The sequence below is a fragment of the Parasteatoda tepidariorum genome, chromosome 3 (assembly GCF_043381705.1).
Source record: "Parasteatoda tepidariorum isolate YZ-2023 chromosome 3, CAS_Ptep_4.0, whole genome shotgun sequence".
Classification (NCBI taxonomy): domain Eukaryota; kingdom Metazoa; phylum Arthropoda; class Arachnida; order Araneae; family Theridiidae; genus Parasteatoda; species Parasteatoda tepidariorum.
The window spans coordinates 45,241,214-45,268,380 of NC_092206.1; the positions used below are offsets into that span (position 1 = coordinate 45,241,214).

Sequence of the window (27,167 nt, forward strand, 5' to 3'; positions counted from 1 at the left end):
AAAATAAATTTACTAAAAAATATTACTCAATTTGATTAGCATTGATTATCGAGAAACATTAAAAAATAGCACACACTTTAATTTTCGAGGGAAAACAATTTTCAAAAGTCACAAAAAGTTATTGGAATGCATTATTACTTAAGAATCAAAATTTATTCAGAGCGTCTAATTAAAATTTGGAAAATACTGAAACAAACAACAAAAAAAAGTAGAAAAAATAACATTATCATTTAAAAAAGAATGTATTTAAATCCACACATTTAAATATTACTTAGACATTCTAACTCATTCTATTTGTATAGTTAGTAAATTAAAATTATTTTTATTTTATTTTTCAATTGGTCTACATAATTTTCACTCTTATCTCAATAAATATTTTAACAAAAAGTGTAATCCAAATAATTTTACCTCAAAATTAATAGATGAAATAATTTTTACAGATGATAGACCACAGCAGACAAGTAGAGGCTTGCTCTAGGGGGAAAAATAATAAAACCAATTCTAACTAACTTATTTAATGTATAATAGTTGTATTATGGAAAGAGTAGCATTAACATTTGTACACAGAAAATTACTTATGCTATTGTTAACTAATATATCAAATTTATAATATTATGAACTCTCTTTAATTTAAACAGAGATAATTCAATACTGGATAATTTGAAATATTAGAAACTAAACATTGGATTATTTGAAAGATAGAAAACTACTGTTAATATCTTCATAAGTGCCTTCTAACCTCAATGTTGCAACTTTTATTTTTTAATTCACATACCTTGCTTGTTTTTTAGTGAATTCAAAGTATGATACATGAAATTTTCTCTACTTTTAAACTTTATTTTTGTCAAAATATGTGGATCAACAGCATCAAATGAGCCAATCTCTTAATTTTCAACAAATTATGCTGCATATACATTTACTTCTTGAGGTAATCACACAGCATGTTGCTAGATTGCATAGTGATTGGCAGCAACATCAAGATATCTAGTTGCTAATTTGAATTTCTTAATGTATAATGTAAATTATAATTACTGTATATTTTATGTAATTTTCATAGCATTGACTTTATGATAATTATTATATGACATAAATATTGTTATCACACAGAGGAGTAATTTTCCACTGCTTGTCTCATATCACACTATTGCTTGACTATTGATACATGTCATAAGAGAAATCACATATGATATTATGTACACATTGATAACCAATGAAGCAGTCTGCTATGACATTGAATTGCTCAGCTGTGCAGTACCTGTCAGATTATTGAGGATTGGGAACATATATTAATCCCTTGTACAAATTTTAAGCACATTAGAGAGAAATTTTTTCATTCAAAAACCACCTATGAGTTTATAAAGCAGCATTGGTCAAACCCTAAAATAAAAATGGGAATTGAGGATATAATAAGAAAATTGTTAAGTAACAAGGCACCTCCCTGAATCCTGATGGCCTTTTGCTGCCCATTGTTAGGAAAGATGCACCCTAAATCACGGCTTATTGATTTACCTGTTGTGGTTTGATTTTTACTTGAATTTTCTCTTAAAATGCTTTTTGTGCTTTAACTTCATGCTTTGTCAATCTCTGCTCCTATGTGATTCCTCATTTTGAAAATTTTAATCACTTGTGTTCCTAGAGTTTATATATATATATATATATATATGCCTTTTTTTAAAAAAAAAATTCATGGAATTTGATACCTTTAGTACTGTTGTGCTAGCTGTAATTATATTCTGAGTTACAAACATCCTATATTTTCCATGCGAAATTGTTTCCTTTTATTAACTTTGCACCCCTACTGAAGATGCGACATCAATATCTCTTCTAATAGTTACTGTTTATTTTCTTTGTAATGTTTGTTTGCATTTAGTTTATTTCTAAGTAGCACTGTTTTCAGGATTTCATATTTAATATTCTACCTATTTGTTAAAACTCTAATTTGAAAATTGTGAATATATTTGCTTATGCAATTGAACTGTTGCGCTCACTTTGAACTTTCGGAGTGTCCCCGGATGCCCCCTTATGGGGGCGGGACAGGGTTAAGCTTGTTATCAATGACATTGCATTGGAAGGTTGAAATGACCCAACCCATGTTATCTGGTGATTCAGTTAAGTACACTCGTGCCATGTTTACAGCTTGAAGTGCAAAGTTGAAGTTCTCGTTGAAGTCGAAGTGTCTCTTACCACACCATTGCTTGTCTGTTTATACATGTCAAAGGAGAAACCACATTATGTCATATACACATCGCTAATGAAGTAAGCAGTTTGTTATGACATTGACTTAGAAGGTTGAATTGATCCATAACACATGTTACCGCTAAGTATCAAGCCCTGTTTTCGGCTTGAATTAATGCTCTGTTTAAAGACATCAAATATGCTGACCTAATGATGCTACTAATAAAATCCCTACATTTGATTACATTTAGGGTGCTTTAGTTTACAACTGACTGAAAGAGCATACAGTTTATAACTAGAGAGCAGAGTTATTAGAATGTAGCGTCAAGCCTTGTCAGTTTATTTAGTAAATTCGTGGGGAAATTATAATGCATCCAAATAAACAGAGTACTCTGCTTTGAGCTGTTCTTAAAACAGATTTCCAATCTTTTATTTATATAAAAGATCCCAATATTTAGAAAAATTATCACAATAAACAAAAATCAGTCTACAGACTAACTTAATTGAAAACACTTACTTGATTATGAATAAGATGAGCATTTGAAATAAATAATTTTGATCCCATTCTTATAGCAGGCATTTTAGTTCTCAAACTATTGAATGATGTATATAAAAGAGTTTCGCTATCAAGCTCAAATACTCCATAAGAAGCTTTGATATTAGTAACAACACCCTAAATAAATTGGAAAAAAATATATTAGAGTACACTATGGTATTAAATAATAATACAATTTAAAGTCGTATATAATAACTATTTTTAAAAATTATCTAACAGAGATTATATTACGCAAGTCTTACCTCGAACACTATGGTAATATGATTCAAAACAAGTATAATATATACCATATATATATATATATAAGAAAAAAACACAATAAATGGGGAGTAATGTTTAATGGGGAATTACAGTTAAATGGGGAGTACAGTTTTTAAAGTAGGTCAACCAAGTTAACAATAAACTCTTCAGTAAAAACATATTAGCATGGTAGCAAAATTTACAGATTATTACAGCATCTGCAGATTTATATTTCATTTAAGTTTTTTTTTTATTTCAAAAAATAAATAAAAAAGAGGAAAAATTACTGAGATTTCTTTTTGAAACTTTTCAAATCTTATTTTGAATTTAAAAAAAAAACAGATATGAGGTCTTTCATCATTAATTTTTTAGAACCTTATATTTTTAAATTTTGAAACATGTATGTGAGATTAAGTCAAAATTTTACAATCAATGGCAAAGTAAAAGCAAATATACTCTGTCTGAGGATGCAGACAAATGTAAATTTATGATGATAGTGTTGCAGATTCAATCTGTAAGTTCTGCCACTAGGCTTTACAACTGCATACAAAAGCAAATGATTGAAAATACAACATAAGAGAAAAACCTGACTTTTCACTGATCTTTGACTTTACCTCTTCAACTGTCTTCCATTTATAATTTCATTAAAAATGACACATAACATAACTTAAAATAAATCTTCACAAAAATTACCAGACAGTTAATTACAGAGTTCAGAATAGTGTTCTTGTTCATTCAGGGGTGATTGTGAGTCCAAGTCAAAATTCCGGAAAATTTCCTGAATTTGAAAAAAAAAAACAAAGAAAAAACAGTTTAAATTGAAAAATTAGAAAAAAATTGAAACAAGGTTTTTTTTTTTCCTTTTTCTCAATATTTCTTAGTTTACTAAAAATATATTTAAAATTTTACACATACCTATACCATTTACACATACCTATGATGACCTGGAGAAGTAATTAAAATTTACAAATATGTCTTTTTTTTTTTTGAGTTTATGATTATAACAACTATTTAGTGATAAAAAATGAATATTAATCATGAATATAAGCTTATAAAGTATCTCTGTGGCTCTCCCTTACAAACAAATTAAATAAACTGTGTTTTTAAGTTCCACCTTTAAAAATTTGATTTCCGGAAACTTAAGTGATCAATGATTTTTTTAAACGTCTGGACTTTCGATCTCCGGAAACTTCCGGATCACTGTTAGCGAAAAATCCGGAAATCAGGATTTTTTCCGGAGCACAATCAGCCCTGTTCATTTAAAAACAAAATCTAGAGAAATATGTTTGTTTCTCACATACCAATGCCTTTTATGGATCGCATAAATGGAAGCACAGATGATGCAAGGGGTAAAAATTCACTGTAAGATTTCCGGGTTACCACTTTCGCTGGATTCTTACAACCAAGCTTGAAAAAGCATGGCATCCAATATCTTTATAACTGTAGTGGTTACAATATAATACATTCTTTCAATTTAAATTTCAATGAAACAAACAAATGAATTCAGACACCTCAAGCATGCTATGATGCTATATAAAAAAATAAATAAATCACAGACAGTAATAAGAGAACTCTCAAAATATGAAAGAACTCTCAAACCTTACATTTTATTTATGTTGTAATATTATTTTTCTTAAATTTATTTTAGGCTCACGACTTGCGAGAATTTAAAAATTACTGAAAACTCTTAGGAATCTTGAAATTATGAGCAAATTTAAACACATATCACAATAATAAACTTCCTAGAATATAAAGCCTGTTCCCATATGGCCTCGTAAGCAGAGGGATACATCGAAAGTTTTCTAAATTTCTTCCAGTTGTAGGATTGTTATTGTTTACATTCAGTCAATCATCCATAGTAACACTGTTTTTCAAAGTTACCAGTTAGCAAATCAGTTTCTCTTCCATTAGCAGTTTTTAAAACATTTAGGTATATAAATATACATATTTTTTGACTTTTTTGATTTAATTGTTTTAAAAATTAGTAAACACTAAACTCTAGAAAGAAAGAGGGCTAACTTGGTCCGACTTACAGCATGCTACTGATGATAACTTTCAAAAATTACATGATGTAAATCAAGAAAGTTATACAATCCTTGAAAAAAATTCATTATACAACATTTTACCTCATAGCATATTAATGGTGATCCAGCTTTACACTGAGTTTCTATACATTCCTTAATCTTAGAACTTGATACAAGTTCTTTTAATTTGGCTGTTATGGAAAACTGCAAAAAGAAAGAAACAATTACTATTTGTAAACAACATAACTATTTAAAATATTGTGTTATAAGTTAGCTAAAATCTCTACACTATGTCATTCTATTGGACAAATCGTATGATAAACCTGTATAAAAGCACATGCATGTTACATAAGTGATAAACTGATAATGAAAGTAATTTGACAGGGTTCAAAACAAAGCAGATACCAGGAATAATTTCATAAAAGTGAATAATATTAACAAATTTAAACAGATTTTTTTGTAAATATTAAATACATAAGAATATACATAAGTATTTAATTGCATTAAATACAAATTGAAAAAGTTTAGCTTGTATGCATACCATATTGTATAAATTTAAAGAGTAATAAATTTTATAGTAATATTTTAATAAAAAACTCTCCATGTTTTAGAAAAATCATGAGAAATTTAGAAATTTAAATAAGAAATAAGATAATTAAATAAGAAAAAATATAATTAAATAAGAAATAATATAATTAAATAAGAAATATAATTAAATAAGAAATAATATAATTAAATAAGAAATAATATAACTAAATAAGAAATAATATAACTAAATAAGAAATAACATAATAAAAAACGAAATAATATTATAAAGAATTATATCTTTTTATTTTTGTTTTTTAATCAAAGATGTTTTTTAATAAGATGAAGAAAAAATTTTTTATCTTCACAACTGTAAATTCTGTTTTAAAGAACTGAATCAAAAATGCATACATTCAAATTTTTTTTCTTACTAGAAAAATGACACATAAAATTCAAAAACTCGACCTTTTTAGTTATTTGTGCCAACAAAAAAAAATCTCTTTGATAGAAACACATGATTTTCATAAATTATTCAGATTCAGCTTTAAAAAAATACTAAAGTTGTAATCTTACATAATTTTCAAAACTCATATTAATAACAAGATTTTTTGTAGAAACCACATAACACAGATTTTTTACCCCACTCAAATCAGGTTTCAAATTTCCCTGATTTTTCAAGGTTATCCAGTAAAAATCTCAAATTTCTAGGTCAGCAGGTTTCCCCCCCCCCCTCATTAAGTGTAGATTGGTATAAAAAGAGTGTCAATATTATGAAGTATTTTATTTAGAATGTTATTTTTTTAATATATCATCTTGAATAGGTGTAGGGTAAATAATAAGTTTAGCTTGTAGAATATATTGCTTTTAATCAATAAAAAATGTTTTATAGTCCTTGCACAAAATGTACCAAATAGCAAATACAAAGTAATCCAAAAAAAAAAAACTTGGATAATAACAGTTTAACATATTTTCATTATGCAAAAGAAGATAATTCTAGGGAATTTCACATCAATAAATTTTCATATTTATTTTCATTTCAATATAGAGCCGTTTTATACTGTATTTTATCCAAACAGATTTATAAAATTCATTGACATATTTTTCCTTAAATTAATATCCAAAGTCAAACATTTAAAAAATGTTGTTTGTTTTGATTTAGCACTTTTATTTTAAGAGATATTCAGTATTCGCAAATGCAAAATTGTCAAATTTCTTGTTGTATATTCTTTAAATTTCATTCATTATTTTTCTTATTTAAAATTAGAAAATTTTAAGTATTCCAATCTAATTAGATGGTTTCTTAGTTCAGATAAGTTAATATTTTTTTGTTTTTAGAACTGCGCTACTCCATGGTGTCGGATGTAAGAAATGAACATAAATTTTTTCAGAAAACTATGCTTTTCGGGTCATTCATGACTAAAATCAACAGAGAACACAGCAAAGAAAAATCTCACTTTGGAAAAAATGAAAATTAAGCATTTCTTAGAAACACCCACTAAAAAAAGCACTTTTAAGAGCTTTTACAAAATGAAAATCAAAAAAAGAACCTTTAAGCAAATTTAAAATAACTTGCATTATAAATATACAGGACTCTTTTTAACATTTGGCCAAATATATTATTTATTGGCTAAACTAAAGACTCAGCTTTTGGACCAAGTAGGCTGAATGCTAAATAGTAGTAATCGATTATTCCTAATATCATTAAGAACAATACATGGAACAATATATAAAATGAAAANAATTCATTCACATATTTTTCCTTAAGTTAATATCCAAAGTCAAACGTTTAAAAAATGTTGTTTGTTTTGAGTTAGCACTTTTATTTTAAGAGATATTCAGTATCCGCAAATGCAAAATTGTCAAATTTCTTGTTGTACATTCTTTAGAAAAAAACTAGATAAAACTCTTTAAATTTTATTCATTATTTTTCTTATTTAAAATTAGAAAATTTTAAGTATTCCAATCTAATTAGATGGTTTCTTAGTTCAGATAAGTTAATATTTTTTTGTTTTTAGAACTGCGCAACTCCATGGTGTCGAATGTAAGAAATGAACATAATTTTTTTCAGAAAACTATGCTTTTCGGGTCATTCATGACTAAAATCAACAGAGAACAGAGCAAAGAAAAATCTCACTTTGGAAAAAATGAAAATTAAGCATTTCTTAGAAACACCCACTAAAAAAAGCACTTTTAAGAGCTTTTACAAAATGAAAAATCAAAAAAAGAACCTTTAAGAAAATTTAAAATAACTTGCATTATACATATATAGGACTCTTTTTAACATTTGGCCAAATATATTATTTATTGGCTAAACTAAAGACTCAGCTTTTGGACCAAGTAGGCTGAATGCTGAATAGTAGTAATCGATTATTCCTAATATCATTAAGAACAATACATGGAACAATATATAAAATGAAAAGAAATTAAGTCTCTAAAGACTCATAAAGAATTTGTAAGACTTCAACTAAATTTCATAACTGTACACATATACACAATTTAAAAATTTAATATAATTCAGATTGATTTAAATTAAAAGTTTTTTAATGTCATACTTCATTATTTCTTTCTTTATCAATTTCAAAATAACAGGAACTAGGCATTGTCTTGAATAAAATCAATTTTTTACCAGAAACCTACAAAGTAAATCAATTGATATCTTAATTAGAATTAAAGAAACGTTACAATCATAATTAAAATGAAAATATAATTAAGATAGTAAAAATTTTGAAATTATCTTTGAAGATTAAGTTTTTAAGCATCCACAAAGTTAAAATCTCAAAATAAATTGAAATTGCTATAACTCTTAGACAGAAAATTAAAATTGTCATTAATTTACAACAACCAGAGTTTTCCCAATGAGACAACTTTAAAGTATTAGCAAAAAAAGTTTCAGATAAATAAATAACTCTTAGATAAAATTTGTAACTTTTAGATTAAATTATAAGATATGCATCTTATCTGCATGATTTCACTTTTTAATAAGAGACTTGGTATGTTAATCGTCCATAACATTAACAGCAGCATGCTTATTTGAATGGAGTTCTCTTTTTTTATTTAAAAAAATATTTTAAGTATCTTCTATATCATTGAATTATTCAGTACTAAATATCTAGACTAACTAAATCTTATAGCAATGTTAAAAACATATGACAGAAAATCGAACTAGAAATTCAATTTTCTAAATAACAAAATTTAAACAATTTATTTAATACAAATTGTACAAAGAAATAACTTAAGTACCATTTCTAAGCAACCAACTTTTAAATCCGTGAATTTATAAAATTTGTTAACTTGAACATCACACACATGGACAGAATTCACCTAAAATGAAAAATATTTAAGAAAAACAAAAACAATAGATACAATTACAGTAATAAAATATAGAGTAGACAACAGTAAAAATAAATATGAGAATAGAAAACCAGAAAATCAATTATAGAAATAATTTTATACCAACTATTTAAAAAAAATAGTCACATATTAACGCTGAGGAAAATTTTTCTAAATTAGAATTATTGGAAGAACTAAGGGATAGAGAATTATATTGACAATAGATATACATGACAGAGATGTCAATGATTTTATGTATAAAACTTTTGATTGGACAATTTCTACTGTTTTAAAAATTTTATTAAAATCCTGATGATTTACCATGTAATTATCAAATCTTCATGAAATTTCACTAACCAATTATGTTCAATAGTAACCTACTCAGTAACGAATTTTGTTTTTCTTTTATAAAAAACATTCTTATTTGAAGATGAGTACAAATAGTTGGGGATTTGAAAATATAAGCTATAACAAGCTTTGCAGTTAAAAATTGAATTAGTTACTCTTTCCTATACATATTGTAAAACGGCCTATTTTTGCTATATCTATGCAAAATCCGATATACAGATAAATAAGAATAAAGCTATCCAACTTGAAATTTTTTTTATATATATTGTCAATGAGGAAGTTTCTTGCAAATAGAATTAAAACTATAATATGCCAGTTTTTGTGCTTTATTCAGAGAAATTAGCTTTAGTTATAAATAACATAAAATATACCCTATCTGTATTAGGATACAGATATTGTAACTGTATTATCAGTAACAGTAATCGTACAGATATCAGTTTCAGTAGCTCTATAGAATATAGATATTAAAATTTGCAACATACACAAAAACAAGAGCTCATGTTAAATCTCATAAAATTTAACCAAAAGTAGCCATCAAATATTTTACAGACAGTATTGTTTTATGTTTATACGAAGGTTAAACATTTATTTACTTCTGAAATAGTTTTACACTCAGCCACTATACAATGGTAATTTTTTGCATCAACAACCGCTTTAAGAGCATTTTTATTAGTGTCACTTTTGTCATATGCCAAATAGGTAAAATAAATAAAAAATAATGCAACCTTATTAAAGTTCACTTTTACCATGCCTAATTTTAACAACACAAAATACACATTTAACAAATAAAAAAAAAGATGGAACCATATCTAATTTTTTTCCTAAGGCTACCGCTTTAGTTACTATTCGGGGGAAATTTCACAAAATATATAACAAATCATAATGTTTAATGAAATGCGTTTTTGAGTGTTAAATACTTACTTACGTCAAATAAAACATAGAATGAAAATTTCATAATCTCATTCCAGAAAGTAAATAATATAGCGTTCCCTTGTTCAAACCTGAAACATATAAAAGTAGGAAAACATATACAACCAAAGAACTTACATTTTCAAATTATAGGAATTATTTTCAGCCTGGTTCATAGGGCTATCAAAACACTGAATCTTTATAAATAACTAGCATTATCAATTAAAGAATCCATTATAACATTTTTCAAAAGATCCTGCTTTGTATTCAGGGAATCAAAATTTCTAAAATTTATCTTCCACCAATTTCTATCAGGTTATTACCTACTATTTAAAATTTAGTAATAGCCTAATTTTCTCTCAATCAGGCTCTTCACTATTATTTCCTGCAATTTTTGTTTTCATTAAACACGCCTGTGATATGTCTATACTACAAGTGGAAGAAGATTGTAACTATTAAATGTAGAATAAATTATTAATTAAAAACCAATTTGGTAAATATCATTTAAACTTTAGACTAGGGAATGCATAACCTTTTTTAGTGAAGGGCAGTGAAGAGCCACTTGCTCAGTAGGATGAATAACGAAGGGCCACAAGCATATTTAGTCAGGTTGGCGCCAAATATGATATTTTTTATACGAACACTAGTGTTCTAATCATTCAAATTTTATATCAAAAATAATTTAGTATATTTGCTGAAAATTAAATACTTTTAATTATTAGAATTCATTCAAAAACTGATACTTATTCTAAAAAATTTTTCCCTTATTATCAATAACTGATTTATTAAAAAAATATATGCATAAATATTGGGAGGGGGGAGAAAATAAAAATTCTAACAAAAAAAAATTGTACACATAACAAAAATGAAAAAAAACTACATACATATTTTAATTAGAGAAAATTTAGAAGATTTACAAAAACCAAAAATTAAAATAAAATCATAATAGTACAAAATAAGATTCAATATTTATTTGGTATTATACTTCAGACATTATTTCTATTTCTCGAATTATAAGAGGTTTTATGAAATTTAAATAAGAAACATTTTGTCTTTCTAAAAACATCACCTAAGTTACAAAAAATTTAAAACAAAATTAATTACAAACAGTGAAAAGTTTAAAAATTTCTCCACTTTATTAAATTTTACAGGTTGCAATAACATTGTATAATAATTTGAGATTCTAAATGCTACTTACAAATGCATGACGCTAAGCTAAATGCTGAAAAACGACGAAAAATAACTTACACTTACAATGAACTATGCATAAATTAAAAGTATAAAAAAGCGAATATTTAAATGCACACTTAGAAACTCATGCGTTGTAGTAAAAGCAACAGAATCATCAAAATCACGAGGGAAAGCATCCCAATAATTGAAGAAAAAAAAAGCTAAAATTTATGACTAAATCAGTACAAATAAAGCATGTCACTAAATTATTTAAATGCATGATTTGAAATACATGATTTAAAATTTCAAACAATGTGGGAACACATCACAAAAATTGTTGGAAAAATGACAGAAAAATAACTTAGATTTACGATGAAATCGGTGGAAAAAAAGCGTGTCAAAAAATGGTTATTTAAATGTGCGATTTAAAACTTGTGTGTCATAATAATATTTTAGTAAAAATACAGGATTCTCAAAACCACAAGAAAAAGTCTAGCAGTAGCTGCCTTTAAAAAAAAAATAATTTATATTTACAATGAAATTGGCACAAATAAAGCACGTCAGAAAGTGATATATTAAATGAGCAATTTATGATTCACAAGTAGAATTAACATAACAAATGTATCAGAATTTTAAAAACCACATGGAAATTGGTAACTATAAATGGCAAAAGAAAAAAATGAATCATTACTTGGATTAGCGATGAAATTGGCAAAAATATAGCAATTCAAAAAGTTATTACTCAAATTCGAAATTCCCAGATAGCAATATCGTATTGAAAATATCAGATTGTTTAAAACCATGCGAAATTCCAATCGTTGAAAAACTATCGAAACACAACATAGATTTACAATAGAATCTGTACAAATTGACCACACCAAAAAGAGATTCAAACATTTCTCAAAAAAAAAATTTTCATCATGTGCAAAAGCTCCTGCGGGCGCACGTAAATACACTCAAATGTATTCCATCATATTTATTCTAAATAAACTGAAAACTAATTACACTGTTAATCTAACATTTATCATTGCATAAAATATTGATTATTTTATTATTATTATTATTTATGTCCTGACTTTGAACTTATTACTGACATCGGGCACTCTGAGATTATGCCAACAGATTGGAATATTAGCATTTTGTGTCCAATTCACAAGAAAGGAGATCCTATAACCTGTGCCAACTATCGTGGCATTAGTCTTCTTTGTATAACTTATAAAATTCTATCCAGAATTTTATTCTCAGGCTGTTACCATTCACTGACTCACACATAGGAAAATCAACAAAAGACCATATATTTAGTCTTCGTCACATTTTAGAGAAATCAATGGAATTTAACATTGAAACACATCTTTTTATTGATTTCAAGGCTGCTTTTTATAGTATTAATAGAAATTATCTTTTTGAAACCATGAATACTTTTAAAATACCTTCAAAACTCATTAAATTCACGAGATTTACATTGAACGATAAGAAGTGTAAGATTAAAATTCTGGGGTCTCTGTCAGAAAATCTTGACACATTTACGGGTGTTTGACAGGGAGATTTTCTCTTCTGTCTTCTTTTTAATATTGCACTTGAGAGAGTTATTCGTAATTCAAACATCAATAACAGTGGTCACATTTTTACTAGATCAGTACAACTACTTGCATATGCTGATGATGTTGATATAATTGCTTGTTCCCTTCCTACCCTGAAAGAGGCATTTCTTGCCCTTGAGGTGGCTGCAAGGCAAATGGGCTTAGTCACAAATGTAGAGAAAACAAAATATATATAATTCTCAAGAAACAGAGTCCCAGACACTTATCTTGAAATACATTCTTATAGATTTGAAACAGTAAAGAGTTTTACTTTCTTAGGATCAATTAAAGTAGGGAACCGATTATCCGGAACGATCGGGACTATTGCTATTCCGGATAACTGATTTTTCCGGTTTTCTGAATCGCTACAAAAAGCTGTTTTTTTTTATTGTTAAACCCAACAAAAAAAAAACATATTTGGAAATAATCTTAAAAAGAAGAAAAACGATGAAGTAATACACTAATAATTATTTCCAAAATGGTAAGGTAGACATCTTTCAAAAAAGAAAGAAAAATCCGAAAATCTTATGAAGAAAAAAACATTTCTTTTTCAAAAAATGGCGGGAAAATGTATCGAATTTCGTTCCGGTTTTTGGGTTTTCCGGTTTTCTGATTTCCGGATAACGGGTTCTGTACTGTATTACCATTGACAACAGAATTACTCCTGAAATAAAAAACCGACTATCTGGTAAATAGGGCTGAGAAGATTTATTAAATCTAAGTTTCTTTCTAGAAAAACAAAGTTTTTAATCAACAAAATTCTTGTCTGGCCAGTTTTGACATACTCTTCTGAAGCTTGGATAATGACAAAACTGGGGGGAAATTGTATCGCAATATTTGAGAGAAAGATTTTGCGGAGTATACTTGTGGAGTAAATGAAAACAACAACTGGAGAAGGAGATTTAACTTTGAACTGTACAAGATTTATAAACAACCTGATATTATTAAATATATAAAAATAAACAGAATGAATTAGATGGCCCAGGTGATTCGAATGAGTGATAACAATACAATAAAAAAAGATACTGCTTTTTAGACCCACTGGAAAAAGAAAGCAGGGAAGGCTGTGGTTGAGATGGGCTAACTCAGTGGAGTCTGATTTTCTTGCAATTAAAGAAAAGTATTGGAGATCAAAGATAAATCGGAAGTCATCATGGAGAAATCTTCAGAGGAAGGCATTGGCTCACACTGGGCTGTCTGGCCAACTATGATGATGATGGTTATTATTTATGTCTAGATATGCATAATGCACGAATGTAGTTTGGGGAAAATTTGTCAACATCACAGAAATTTCTTTAACATTACTCATTATTATACAATGTAAGTTCTGATTATAATGATATACTGAATTGTAGAGTAGGCTCATGAAATGTCAATGTATATGTATTTTGATTATACATTGCATGTATATAAATTGCATAATAAAAAGAAAATATATATATATATAAATAAATGGTTAAAATTTTAATATTCTACACTATAGTCAATATTAGAAAAATCAGATACAATAACAGAAAATTTGGTAAATCAATAACTAGTTTTATATCTTCAAAAACTGTCAAATTCAAAGAAAAATGTGCCAAAATGCATAACAATCAATAAAAAGTGTTGTAAAAATAAAACACTTAATAAAAAAAAATCAGTGGCTTTTCGAACAAATTTTATCAAAATTAGATATCAATGATAGGGTTGAAATTAGTTACAAGAGTGAATAAATTGCTTAAAGAAAGTGTTTTAATAGAGATTTTATGTTCCCAAAAAGTTTATCATTTTATCTTAATAAATAGGTCATTTAATATTAAATAATATCAAAAAATTTCACACATAAAATTAAGTAAATGTGAAATTTACAATGTTCTTTTAAAGTAAAAAAAAATGTAGATGATGTGACTAACATACTAAAAAAGTGCAATATAGTATATCAGTGTATAGTAAGCATATGAGCTAACAACTAACACCAAAAGGGATGAATCACAGAACATTGTCATTCAAATTAAATATCCTTTAGGAGAGATCATAAAATCTACTAGTTTAATTACTACATGAATGCGATGAAGAGATGACTGATTAAAATTAGTATTAAATTTAAGTGAGATGTATTGAAATAAAATAACCAGCCAATGTAAATTGAATGTAACTCATTCAATTAATTTTAACCTTCTAATTTAAAGACAAAAATGTTATGTCTAGTTTATAAAAAATAAGTTTTAAAATATGCAATCAGTTCAGAACAATTAAAAGAATGAAAAACTATTTTCATATTTTAACAGAAACTCAGAGCATTATCATACTTTAAAATTTCACTTGCTGCAACCAGTAGTCCATTAACATCCATCACAGTAATTGGTATCAATCTGTAATAATTCCAGGAAAATTTACAAATAGCATGAAAAAAATATTATACAATTGTAGACATCACAGTAATTGCATCAATCTGCAATAATTTCAGAAAACTTTATAAATAGCATAGTAGCAGTCTCAATTGGGTACTTGCACTTAAAGAAGATCACAGATAACCACACATACAATCTATGATGTCAGCACCAGCTAATCCTTCATAAGCAAAATGGCATGTTTAAGTTGAGCTAAGTTTCTGGCATATTTAAGTTGAGATAAGTTTCTCTACATAAGTTAGAATGCTAATTAATGTGAAGTTAATTAAATACAGCACTGTATCGCACACTGAATTTGTTGAAATATATAATTTTTTTCGTCTACATCGTTTACTTAATTTAGGATTATTTGTTTATGTATTTTGCAGTAACCATGATATATTTTTGTTTTATGTACCAGGCAGTTCTGATGCACAGTTAGTTTGTTTTTGTTCTACATGGCTTCATGCCTGTCTTGGTGTTAAGAAATATATAATGAAAGAATTAAAATCTTTGTGAAAGAATCTTAGTGTGAGAATATAGAATGTGTCACTTAAGTGAATTGATACATGACGGACATGGCTTACTTGAAATAGAATGGAAAGAATAGTTGCTAAAACTAAACTCAGTGGTGTGCCAGACCATAGAGGGCCAAGGCCTACTGTGCCCATCTCAGTTTTCTTGACCTTTTTTGGGCTCTGGGGTGCAGGAGCAGATGTTCTGGTTAGGTGGTCAGCCGAACACAAAACCCCCAGTGTTTAGTTCCCAAGCATGCTTGGTACTCATTTATCGACCCACTGAAGGGATGAAAGGCTGAGTCAACCTTGCCCGGCCCGTGGATTGAACCAGGGACCTGTGGCTCGACAGCGCGAAGCGCTACCGCTCAGCCACCGGGCGTCAAGAATAGTTACTAACGTAAGGAAATACCACATTTTAACAACCAATCAGGATCGAGATACCCACACTATGTCACTTGCAGTTATTACCTTGCTTCAGATTATATGGGATGCCCAAATATTAACATCTCTGATTGGTTAGAAACTGTCTGTGGTACAAAATAACATGTGGAATATATTGATATTTCACAAAAAGCTGTTGAAGACATTTGCATAGAAAAACTGGCGAAAAACCAAATTTCAATAATTTTATTGAAATTAGCAAGTCAACTATTCAATGTAGACCACCCATCGAAGTAGGCGTGATCACATCATGTCCGCAGGTCACCAATGTGAGGAAAGACCTTCAGAGACAAAGGTATAAAAGGTATATGCCACAAAGCTATAATTTTTATTCTCTTTTTATATTAGATAACTAAATTATTTACTACAATGCAAATGTTTTATATTTTCCTTTATTTAAAAAAAATTGTGTTGTAATTCTTTTATCTCCGTAGACACATTTTTTACTATCCCAGCTAATTGAGAGTCTACAGTACACCTACTATCTAAGTTAATTGAAAGTCTACAGTTCACCTGCTATCACAGTTAATTGAAAGTCTACAGTACATGTTAACCAATACAGTAATGCATCTTTTTTAGAAAATGAACAAGGATTCTTTTTTCTAAGGTGCTTTCCATCAAGTTTTCAGGAAGCGAGAATCTTCAATCATGGTGCTTTTGCTCTAGATTACAGGTATGTTAAAGTGATCAACTTATACAGGTTTTAAATAGAGATAACTTTATATTAGCACATAAAAAATTGCTGTAGCATATTACTTATAACTATTTAAAACATAGGACTATTTTTTGTTCTTTAATAATAAAATGCCTTTTAATAAATTTAAAAACATTTTTGAAGCTTAATTAATGTGTTCAACTAAAACAAAAAACAAATTTTTTTTTAAATAGACTTTAATCAATTGTTCTTCTCTCCTCTTCTGAAAAAAATAATACAGTAGGGAACCGATTATCCGGAACGATCGGGACCATTGCTATTCCGGATAACTGATTTTTCCGGTTTTCTGAATCGCTACAAAAAGCAGTTTTTTTATTGTTAAACCTAACTAAAAAAAAATAAATATTTGGAAATAATCTTAAAAAGAAAAAATGATGANGGAACGATCGGGACCATTGCTATTCCGGATAACTGATTTTTCCAGTTTTCTGAATCGCTACAAAAAGCAGTTTTTTTAATGTTAAACCCAACTAAAAAAAATAAATATTTGGAAATAATCTTAAAAAGAAGAAAAAATGATGAAGTAATACACTAATAATTGTTTCGAAAATGTTGGTAAGGTAAACATCTTTCAAAAAAGAAAGAAAAATCCTAAAATCTTAAGAGGAAAAAAAACATTTTTATTAAAAAAATTGCGGGAAAATTTATCGAATTTCGTTCCGGTTTTTTGGTTTTCCAATTTCCGGACAATGGGTTCTGTAATGTAATTGATTTAGCTTCCTTTAATTAGTAGTCCCCAGAAAAAAGTTTCAACAACATCAGAGGTCTGCAAGAAACTAAAGAAATCATTATAGAAGAGGTCAAATTTGGTAGGTATAGCTCTGATCCCTTCACTGGCAAGCGAATATTATATATATTTTTTACAGTTCAAAATTTCGGCAGAGGCACTTAAGCGATAGTACTTGGTTGAAACAGACTCTAACATGAGGATAAATACCAGAAAATCATTAAGAAACTTTCAATGAGTCACAATGTATTTAACTACACCTCACATTTCTACTTCCTACTTTGCTAATAATCAGATTCAAACAAAAGAAGGAATTTTTGTAGCGGCATTTACGGCATATTAAGCGTCAAGTTTTAGTCACTTCCAAGCAATAACTTACAAAAAAAAAACAGAAGGAGACCAATGCATAGAGTTCAGTCAGTTTTGTTCATAGCCATCCAAAAGCAAAACTCAACATAATTTCTTTTAAATTTTGAAAATTTTAAATTTGTTTAGCGCCTTAAAAGAAAGTTAAAAAGCATGTTATCTGATGAAAACAATTTCTATAATTGCATTTTTGAGATACACTTGAGCATAAATTGAACTACACAAACCTTTAAATTGGTAACTATCTTTGTTGAAATTAATTTTTTGCTCAAAAATAAAGCCAAATATACAAACATGTAGCAGTAATATAAAATATTATTATAAAAAGAAACATAATACAAAACGATTCTATGATTTGGTGAGAAGAAAAAAAAATTAAAATAAAGAGCAATACATTTGAATACAGACTTAATACAGGTTCTTAGATAATTGGTGAAATTGAATACTTCATTAAACAAAATATTCAATTAACTACATAATACAAGTAAAAAATTTATGTAAATTTGTTAAAATGTAAGTTTTATTTCACCGTTCGCGCACAAATATTTTTACTTGTTGAGTATTGAGTATTGAGTAAAGTAAAGTGCGGCGTGCTCTCTGCTTTCGCTTATAGCACTGCGTTTCAATAGGTAAGGCTTAATTTAGCCTACCAATATTTATTTGAGCTCTGAGGCTCTTCTTCAAATACAACATGCTACCACGGAATCCAACAGGGACTACTTGTTGAGTATTAAGTATTGAGTATAGTTAAGTGCTGCGAGCTCTCTGCTTATCGCTTATAGCTCTGCGTTTCAATAAATAAGTCTCATTTCAGGTTGGGGGCTGGGTAGATAGCACAAGGTTGGAGCGAACTGCTAGAATCTGTTAGTTGCTTGGAAGAATTTTAAGAGGGATTGGATTTTGGTCCGGGAGTTGAGAGACAAGTTAACCAGATCAGTGAAAGCTGGGCTCTGCAGGGATAAGGATTGATAGAGGTCTTTACGAGCATTTTGATAAAAAGAGCAGTCCAGGAGGTAGTGTTCGTTCGTGTCTATATGTCCGCAGTTGGGGCACTTAGGACTTTCTACTAACTTGCACTTATGTAGAATCGCGTTAGTTGGAAGCGTTTTCGTTCGGAGTCTGGCTATTAACACATCTAGTTTTCGGGACTTGATAAGTGGGCGGTAGCCTTGAGGTTCGTCGAGGTGCGGAAAGGGTTGGAAGTATTTGCACTCTTTCCATTCTCTGTGTTCTTTATTGAGCTCATCTCTCAAAAACATTTGACAAAGATCTTGGGGTGATGAAAGGTGCGAGATAAAATCTTGATTAAGTGCCTGTTTAGCGAGTTGGTCAGCTTGTTCGTTTTCAGTAATACCAGTATGGGATGGGACCCAGATAAATGAGAGTGACTTCGCAATTTGGCTAGATTTGGCTATTTGGTCTAGGAGAAGTAGTGAGATTCTTGGAGATTTTCTAGTGCCTTTGGAGAGGGACTGAAGTATTGAGTGGCTGTCTGTTAGCAAGGTATGATGTTCGTAGCTGGTAACACAATGTTTGAGGGCGAGGAAGATCGCCAATCCTTCTGCAGTGAAGACTGATGTTTGTGACGGAACTCGGCCAGAGACCGTATAACCTTTAGAGGAATATATACCCACGCTGGTTCTGTCCAATTGTTTTGATCCGTCTGTTGCCAGAACAATGCTGTTGGTAAGGTTTCGATAGCGAAACTCTTTAAATAAGGCTCTTATCTGAGGTGGGGCTAGATTCTTGGTTTGGAATGCAAAGTTGTCTAAATGAATGACGACGTTTGGGGGAATTGGAGTAGGGGTATGGTATTTAATGATGTCATTTTGGGAGAGGTTCTTGCTAATCATCCATTTATGCATGTATGGTATAAGCGGGGCCGATTTACCTTGTGGAAAGCTGGATAGTGGGAGATTTAGGTGATGGAAGACTGGAGAATATGAATGTAGGGAGGTGTGCCGGAAGTAGAATTTAGCTGCTATCCATTTGTGACGAGAAGCTAATTTGCTCACTCCCGCTTCTTTGAGAAGTAGTGGAATGGGTGTCCATCGGGGTAGTCCTGTTGCTACCCTAAGCGCTGCATTGTATAGGATTTCGAGGGTTCGTAAACCTGTTACACTTGAGGAGGTAAAGATGTGGCTACCGAAGTCTAAAACACTTCTGATGCATGAGTTTACGATTTGAAGAAGATGTTCTGACTGGGCTCCCCAGCGGGTGGTAGCAATACAGTGAAGAGCGGAGAGTTTCTTTAAAATTTTTTGTTTTAAAATTCTGAAGTGGTGGTGGAAGCTCAGGTTACTGGAGAAGTGAAGTCCGAGAATTCGGAGATTTTGAGTCCACGGGATAGGTTTATTAAAGATGTTGAGATTGAAGTTATCACCTGAGCGTCTTCTAGAAAAGTTGATGACGGCACTTTTTTCCGGAACGATTTCGAGGCACCAGTCCTTGCACCATTCCTGAATAAGGTGGAGTGAAAATTGCATCTTATGTCTTACTTCGTAGGTGGTTTCAGCGATTGCTATAAGGTAGATGTCGTCTCCAAAAATGAGGCAAGTTATGTCACCTGGGAGAATGCGATGCAGGTCTGACATGTAAATCATGAAGAGGAATGGGGAGAGCACAGATCCTTGCGGAACGCCTCTGTTCATAGNATTTCTAAAACTTTGAATATTTTGTCGAAGAGGGCGTCCTGGCGTTGTGTTAACGCCAAGAGTTTTGCGTCAAACACTGTAGCTACTTCTGCTACTGCTGTTTTGACTATTTCTTTGATATCCGCAATTTGTTCTGATCGGTCGGATTTCACCACTGATGCAAACGTTGGTTTATCTTTTTGTGATTTATATTGTCTGCGAGCTTCTGGAAACGTTAAGTGAGATTCGTTTTTGAAGCGCAAAAATCGAGCTTCCTCTAGTCGTGCTTGGCAATCAGGATAGTCGGAGGCGTGGTTCCCTGTGCAATTACTGCAGATCGTTGTAGGGCTGTTGCATGCGGATTTGTGATGACTTCCACTGCACTGGCTACAAATTTGGGTAGGAGCGGGGCAATTCTTTTCTAAGTGTGAGAATTTGTAACATTTGTGGCACTGTCTAGGGCGGTCATAAAATGCTATGGGTCGGATGCTATCATAGAAGAGTCTAAGATTCTTCGGCGTGTGTGTTCCGTAACAGGTTACTAAGCAGGTTTCAGAGGGGACGGTATCTCCCCTTTTTTGGAATCGTCGAATACTATATACTTGGATGTTGCTGTACTCTAATTCGGTTTTTAAATCACAAAGATTTAAGTCTAACGGTATCTCATGCAGAAGGAAGCGAGATGTAATGTTTTCTTGTATCACTTCAGGTTTGGTAGGTATATCAAATAGAGAATTCAGGTTGGTAAGTTCCAAAGCTGTAGCTAAATCTGAGGTTTGAATAAGTAGTTTGCCCTGTCTTGTATGAGTGCATAAACTAATTTTCCTTGGGTTGCTAACAGCGTTCGTTAGAATTGTTTTTAATTGCAAAGGTTTTTTGGGAAACGAGTTTACTCCTGTTGGCGAGAAAAATAGCGTGTATGAATTTAAACCATTGTCCGTTGCGTACGTCAGTTTGTCTTGGATCGTGTCGTCATATTCTAAGAGGATGTTAGTATTCGTTTTAATAAGACGACTGCTATATTCTGTAGCAGTTTCATCCATTAATTCATTCTGATCCATTATTTACATTTCCAAATTATACGGAAAATTGTAACTTACAGTTTTCCTGGAAAGAAGCAGAAGAGTCTGTCGGAGAAGGGGGCGGTTCCTTTCCCGACGAGCGAAAACTCCCAACTCGGGAGAAAACAAAATTACGAAGTTCTTATCAGTAACCGAGGTGAAGTATCCGTTACTACAAATATAAAGGACCTACTTTATCACTATTCTTTGCAGTCGATTCACATTAAAACATCCAAAGATTTTTTCACTCCACAAACAACCTCTCGTGAGTCAAACGCCGAAAAACCTAAACCTTTTACTTGTTGATTGACTGATGCTTTTTGCATCCTATTTTTGTCCACTTGAATATATACCAGAAACAAATTATACTTGACTAAGGGTAGATTTCAACTGCAACATCTACTGTTGTAAGACGAGGAAGTATTCAGTTAACTGCGACTGTTTAAATTAACTCTACCATTCAAGAAAAGCGTAAGTAATTTAAACGGTGGATATCTTAAAATATTATATATAATTTATATCGAAACTTCTATTTTGTATACAAATCTGTTCTAATTTAGGGAGTGTTGACACGAAATGTGATTAACGCACTTTCAATCATCGTGGAGAGAAAAGCATCATCAATTTAAGCTCATATTCATTCTCCATAGCAATCAGAGGTGTGTTAAATGTAAACTGTGATAACAGTCTTCAAAGACACAAAAACAGTGCATGCTAAAAATTCATGTGTGTGAATTCTGAGATGCAAACGAGACTTCATTAGTGAGGGATGATACGGAAATATCCCCATTAGCGAAATACTCTACTCGCAAAAATTCTCCCTATCACTTTCTCAATAGCATCATACTTTATTGCATATGCAGTTTTCTACAGTATACATGGTCTCTTAAAAAAGGATAAGCTAATATTATGGAGAAGCTTCCTCTACTTTTTAAAAACTGTCCCAAGGTTCTGGACATCAGGTGTGTTGAAGTAACGTAACCAACTCTCACCGCAAAAGATAGTTGTAACTTATTTGTTGAAAAATTCTTGGCTGAGATAAACTATATTAAAACGTACTTTCTTACTTATACCGAAGGTTAAATTTATAAGTCTCCATATCCATAATCTTACAACAATCAATATGGAAGCAATATAGAAAGCGCTTTAAAAAGGTTATTTCCATGCAGATCTAATTCATATATTATCTTCTTTATACGAAATAAAAATCGTTGTGAATGATAAAATATCTTCTTGCTGACAGTAAATAAAATTTATATTGTGTCTGCATAAATCTTTTTTTTTTTTAAAGATTGTGTTTTATGATTTATATAATCAATAGACTAGTCATTAAGTGTGTCTAATTTCTTTCTGGCAAAAGGAAACATTATTATTAAAGGCAATCTCATTCTATGTTGTGATATTATCAGCAAATTTTATCTGTGCAATGTATGTCATAGTTGAAGTTGCTATGATGTTCTGACAGAAAAATATTTACACATGGAAATTTAATGTTTGTAGTTTATGTGTTTATAAGTTCCCAAGTGTTGTTCATAGTTATACTTTTTTAGTGTTAAACATTTTACTTCTGTTAAGCAATTTAATACTTGAAAATAGAATTAAACTCTTTTGACCTTCTCATATTTATGGTAATGAATAAGAGCTTACTTTTCTTGTGCATGATAGAACATTGATATAAAAATTGGCAAAGTTTTTTTAAATAGATAATGTTAAACCTTTTGAGTTTGTGAAAGTGAAAAAAAAATTTTTTTTTTAACTATATTTCTGCAGTGTCTGTGTGAATAAATTACAAATGAAATCAAATTTGATAATTTCATGTTCAAAACAGTTAATATCAATATTGTTTATTCATGTTCATTTTTATAATATGTCTTCCTAATAACATTAATTTTACACTATGTCTGAAACTGCATTCATTCATAGTGTATCAAATTTCATTGGATCTAATACTTGAAGTTGTACATTGTTTCTGCAGTTTTTTTGTGATAAACATAAAGTGGAATAATTTAGTTTTGTATCTTGGCATGTTCAACAAAAGAGAAATATTATTGAAGTAGTTTACGAGTAATAGTAAATATTTACATCTCAATATATTTTAAATTAATGCTTTCACAGATGCCTCAATTAATAAATCATATGTCTGCTGTAAGATAATCATATTTCTACAGTATTTATATTTTACTTAATTAAAAATTTAGTCAAAATAAGTGACTTGATACAGCATGCTCTTTTTTGTATCATGTTATTAAAAGCCTAATTTAATTCAGAATAAGTATCATCCTGTAAGTAAAGCTTATTCTTGTTATTATAACAAAAGTTTTTCAGGAAAAAGTTTGACTAAACACTAAAATTCATACTGGTGAACAATCTTATTCTTGTGGTATATAAAATAAGGGTTTTTCACTAAAAAGTAATCTGACAAACCATAGTCGTGTTCATACTGGTGAGAAGCCTTTTTCTTGTATAGTTTTTCTCAAAGTGAGCTTCTGAATAAACACAGTTGTGTTCACACTGGGGAAAAAACCTTCTTGTAGTGTTTTTAATAAGAGTTTTTCAGAAAAAAGTCATGACTAAACATAGTCATGCTCATACTGGTGAGAAACCATACTCTTGTAGTATCTGTAAAAAAAAATTTTCACAAAAAGATAGTCTCATTCAACACAATCGCGTTCATATTACTGAGAAACCTTATTCTTGTAGTATATGTAATAAACTTATATCATTAAAAGGTAATCTGGCCAGACACAATTGTGTTCATACTAATGAGAAGCCTTATTCTTGTAGTATATGTAATAAAAGTTTTTCACTAAAAGGTCATCTCACTACGCACGGTCGTGTTCATACTGGTGAGAAGCCTTATACTTGTAGTATATGTAAGAAAAGTTTTTCACAAAGAGGTAGTCTGACTATACACAGTCTTGTTCATACTGGTGAGAAGCCTTATTCTTGTAGTATATGTAATAAAAGTTTTTCACTAAAAAGTCATCTCACTACCCACAGTCGTGTTCATACGGGTGAGAAGCCTTATTCTTGTAGTATATGTAAGAAAAGTTTTTCACGAAGAGGTAGTCTGACTATACACAGTCTTGTTCATACTGGTGAGAAGCCTTATTCTTGTAGTATATGTAATAAGAGTTTTTCACTAAAAGGTAATCTGAAAGACCACAGTCTTGTTCATACTGGTGAGAAACCTTATACTTGTAGTATATGTAATAAAAGTTTTTCACTAAAAAGTCATCTCACTACACACAGTCGTGTTCATACTGGTGAGAAGCCTTATTCTTGTAGTGTATGTAATAAGAGTTTTTCACTAAAATGTAATCTGAAAGACCACAGTCTTGTTCATACTGGTGAGAAGCCTTATACTTGTAGTATATGTGATAAGAGTTTTTCAGAAAGAGGGACTCTGAATCAACACTGTCGTGTTCATACTGGTGAGAAGCCTTATTCTTGTAGTAAATGTAATAAGAGTTTTTCAGAAAGAGGGACTCTGAATAAACACTCTCGTGTTCATACTGGTGAGAAGCCTTATTCTTGTAGCATATGTTATAAGAGTTTTTCACTAAAATGTCATCTCACTACACACAGTCATGTTCATACTGGTGAGAAGCCATATTCTTGTAGTATATGCAAAAATCGTTTTTCACAAAAAGGTGGTCTCGCTGCACATAGTCGTGTTCATACTGGTGAGAAGCCTTATTCTTGTAGTGTATGTAATAAAAGTTTTTCACTAAAAAGTCATCTCACTGTCCACAGTCGTGTTCATACTGGTGAGAAGCCTTATTCTTGTAGTATATGTAAGAAAAGTTTTTCACTAAAATGTAATCTGACAATGCACAGTCTTTTTCATACTGGCGAGAAGCCTTATTCTTGTAGTATATGTAATAAGAGTTTTTCACAGACAGGTAGTCTGACAAGACACAGTCGTATTCATACTGGTGAGAAACCGTATTCTTGTAGTATTTGTAATGAAAAATTTTCACGAAAAAGTCATCTCACTACACATGATCATGTTCATTCTGACCCATAACCTTATTCCTGTAAAATATGTTGTAAGAGTTTTTCACATAGAGTGACTCTGAATAAACAGTGTAGTATTCATTCTGGGGAGAAACTTTGTTCTTGTAGTTAATGTAATGAAAGTTTTTTTACTAAAAATTATCGGAGAAAACACTGTTGTGTTCACACTGGTGAGAAGCCTTATATATGGGTGTGTAATAAAATTTTTTCACTGAAAAGTAGTCTGATCAAACACTCGTGTTTATAGTGGTGAAAAGCCTTATTATCGTAGTATATGTAACAAGTTTTTCATTAAGAGCAGGTAGTTTGACTCAACATAGTCATCTTCATAGTAGTGAGAAACTTTACTTATGTAGTATATGTAATTAAGATTTTTCAAGAAAGAACTATCTAACTATTAACTGCCATGTTCACACTATTTAAAAGCCATATTCTTGTTTTGTTTTAAAAGTTTTCTTTTTTTCACGTAAGGTCCATCTAATTTATTGTAGTTTTATTCATATGCTGGTGACAAACCCCATTCTTTTAATATAGAGCATTCTTTGACGTATATATAAATACCCATTCTTTTAATATTTAAAAAAAGTTTTTAATTTTTCCAAAGCTGTCTTTACTGTTTGTGTTTTCACTGGTGAGATACCTTTTTGTTGTAGCAAAATGGAATAAGAGTTTTTCTCAGAAATGTCATCTGACTATATACAGTATTGTTGATACTAGTGACACACCATATTTTTGAAGCATGTGATAAAATATTTTTTTAAATAAAAAGTATCTAAATCTTTGCATTCATGTTCATATTGGTTTTAATTTAGCTTGATTACTGTGTTATATTTATTTACAACCAGTTATGTTTAACTAAAATATAAATTGTTATATATTTTCTTAGCATTAGATTCCTGAGTTCAAGTTAATGTTTTTTTTTTTTTTTTTTTCAATGAAAAAAAAAGGATTCTAGCAACTTTTAATTAAAATTATTTGTAACATCTTTTATTTAATAAATCTTTTCTAACACATGTTGTACAATTACTTTTATAAAAGTAGCTCTTGTAATTTTATTACTAAATGTTTTTTTTCTCTCTCTCTCTCTCTTTTTTTTAAAAAAAAGACAAGTGGTGAAAAACTTTTGGTATTAATATTTGTAATAAAAGTTTCACTAATTGAGAAAAAAATTTAAGTTATATTAGGTAAATAAGATTCAGAAGTTGTCTGTCTTTTATTGTTAGATAAATGTTAATAATCTGTTGAAATTTATACTTAATTTTTTCATATTAGCAAAAAGTAGTTATTTCAAGTCAATGTGTTTAGATATATAAAATAACTTGTACGTAACACTTAGGCTACATATTTCTCACAGAAAAGATCAATAATATTTAACCAATTTTAAAATCTATTGAGCACGGACCTACTGATTCAACGTCTCTCATAACATGATTACATCTAAGCTTGATTAACTTCAA

At 29.8% G+C, this 27,167-nt stretch overlaps 3 protein-coding genes across 8 annotated transcripts in view; 1 reads left to right on the forward strand and 2 right to left on the reverse strand.

The window, feature by feature from the left end:
* Positions 1-18,740, reverse strand: part of LOC107439545 (uncharacterized) — a 40,767-nt gene extending 22,027 nt beyond the window's left edge. For 2 of the 6 annotated variants that reach the window (XM_043050947.2, XM_043050932.2), the window contains exons 1-8: positions 18,391-18,739; positions 15,149-15,211; positions 10,124-10,199; positions 8,761-8,841; positions 8,073-8,153; positions 5,098-5,199; positions 2,693-2,848; positions 409-474 (exon numbers count right to left, since the gene is read on the reverse strand). In XM_043050947.2, the coding sequence (XP_042906881.1) occupies positions 409-474; positions 2,693-2,848; positions 5,098-5,199; positions 8,073-8,153; positions 8,761-8,841; positions 10,124-10,199; positions 15,149-15,192 (606 nt within the window). In that variant the 5' untranslated portion in view covers positions 15,193-15,211; positions 18,391-18,739. Of the gene's footprint in view, positions 1-408; positions 475-2,692; positions 2,849-5,097; positions 5,200-8,072; positions 8,154-8,760; positions 8,842-10,119; positions 10,200-15,148; positions 15,212-18,223; positions 18,307-18,390 lie in introns of those variants that run through there. The other 4 variants (XM_043050956.2, XM_043050935.2, XM_043050942.2 and 1 more) reach the window with 4 other exon arrangements.
* Positions 18,741-18,850: 110 nt separating this feature from the next.
* LOC122271096 (uncharacterized) lies at positions 18,851-20,647 on the reverse strand. Its single transcript, XM_043051106.1, has one exon. The coding sequence runs from the start codon at positions 20,645-20,647 to the stop codon at positions 18,851-18,853; it is 1,797 nt and encodes a 598-aa protein (XP_042907040.1).
* A 1,407-nt stretch (positions 20,648-22,054) lies between these two features.
* On the forward strand, positions 22,055-26,723 carry LOC107439543 (zinc finger protein 271). Its single transcript, XM_016052172.3, has one exon. It carries the CDS (start codon positions 24,257-24,259, stop codon positions 25,718-25,720), a length of 1,464 nt encoding a protein of 487 aa, XP_015907658.1. The 5' UTR covers positions 22,055-24,256; the 3' UTR covers positions 25,721-26,723.
* Positions 26,724-27,167: the final 444 nt, after the last annotated feature.

Coding starts and splice junctions, on each gene's coding strand:
- LOC107439543 (XM_016052172.3), top strand. CDS start 24,257: ATGACTAAACATAGTCATGCTCATACTGGTGAGAAACCATACTCTTGT.
- LOC122271096 (XM_043051106.1), bottom strand. CDS start 20,647: ATGAACAGAGGCGTTCCGCAAGGATCTGTGCTCTCCCCATTCCTCTTC.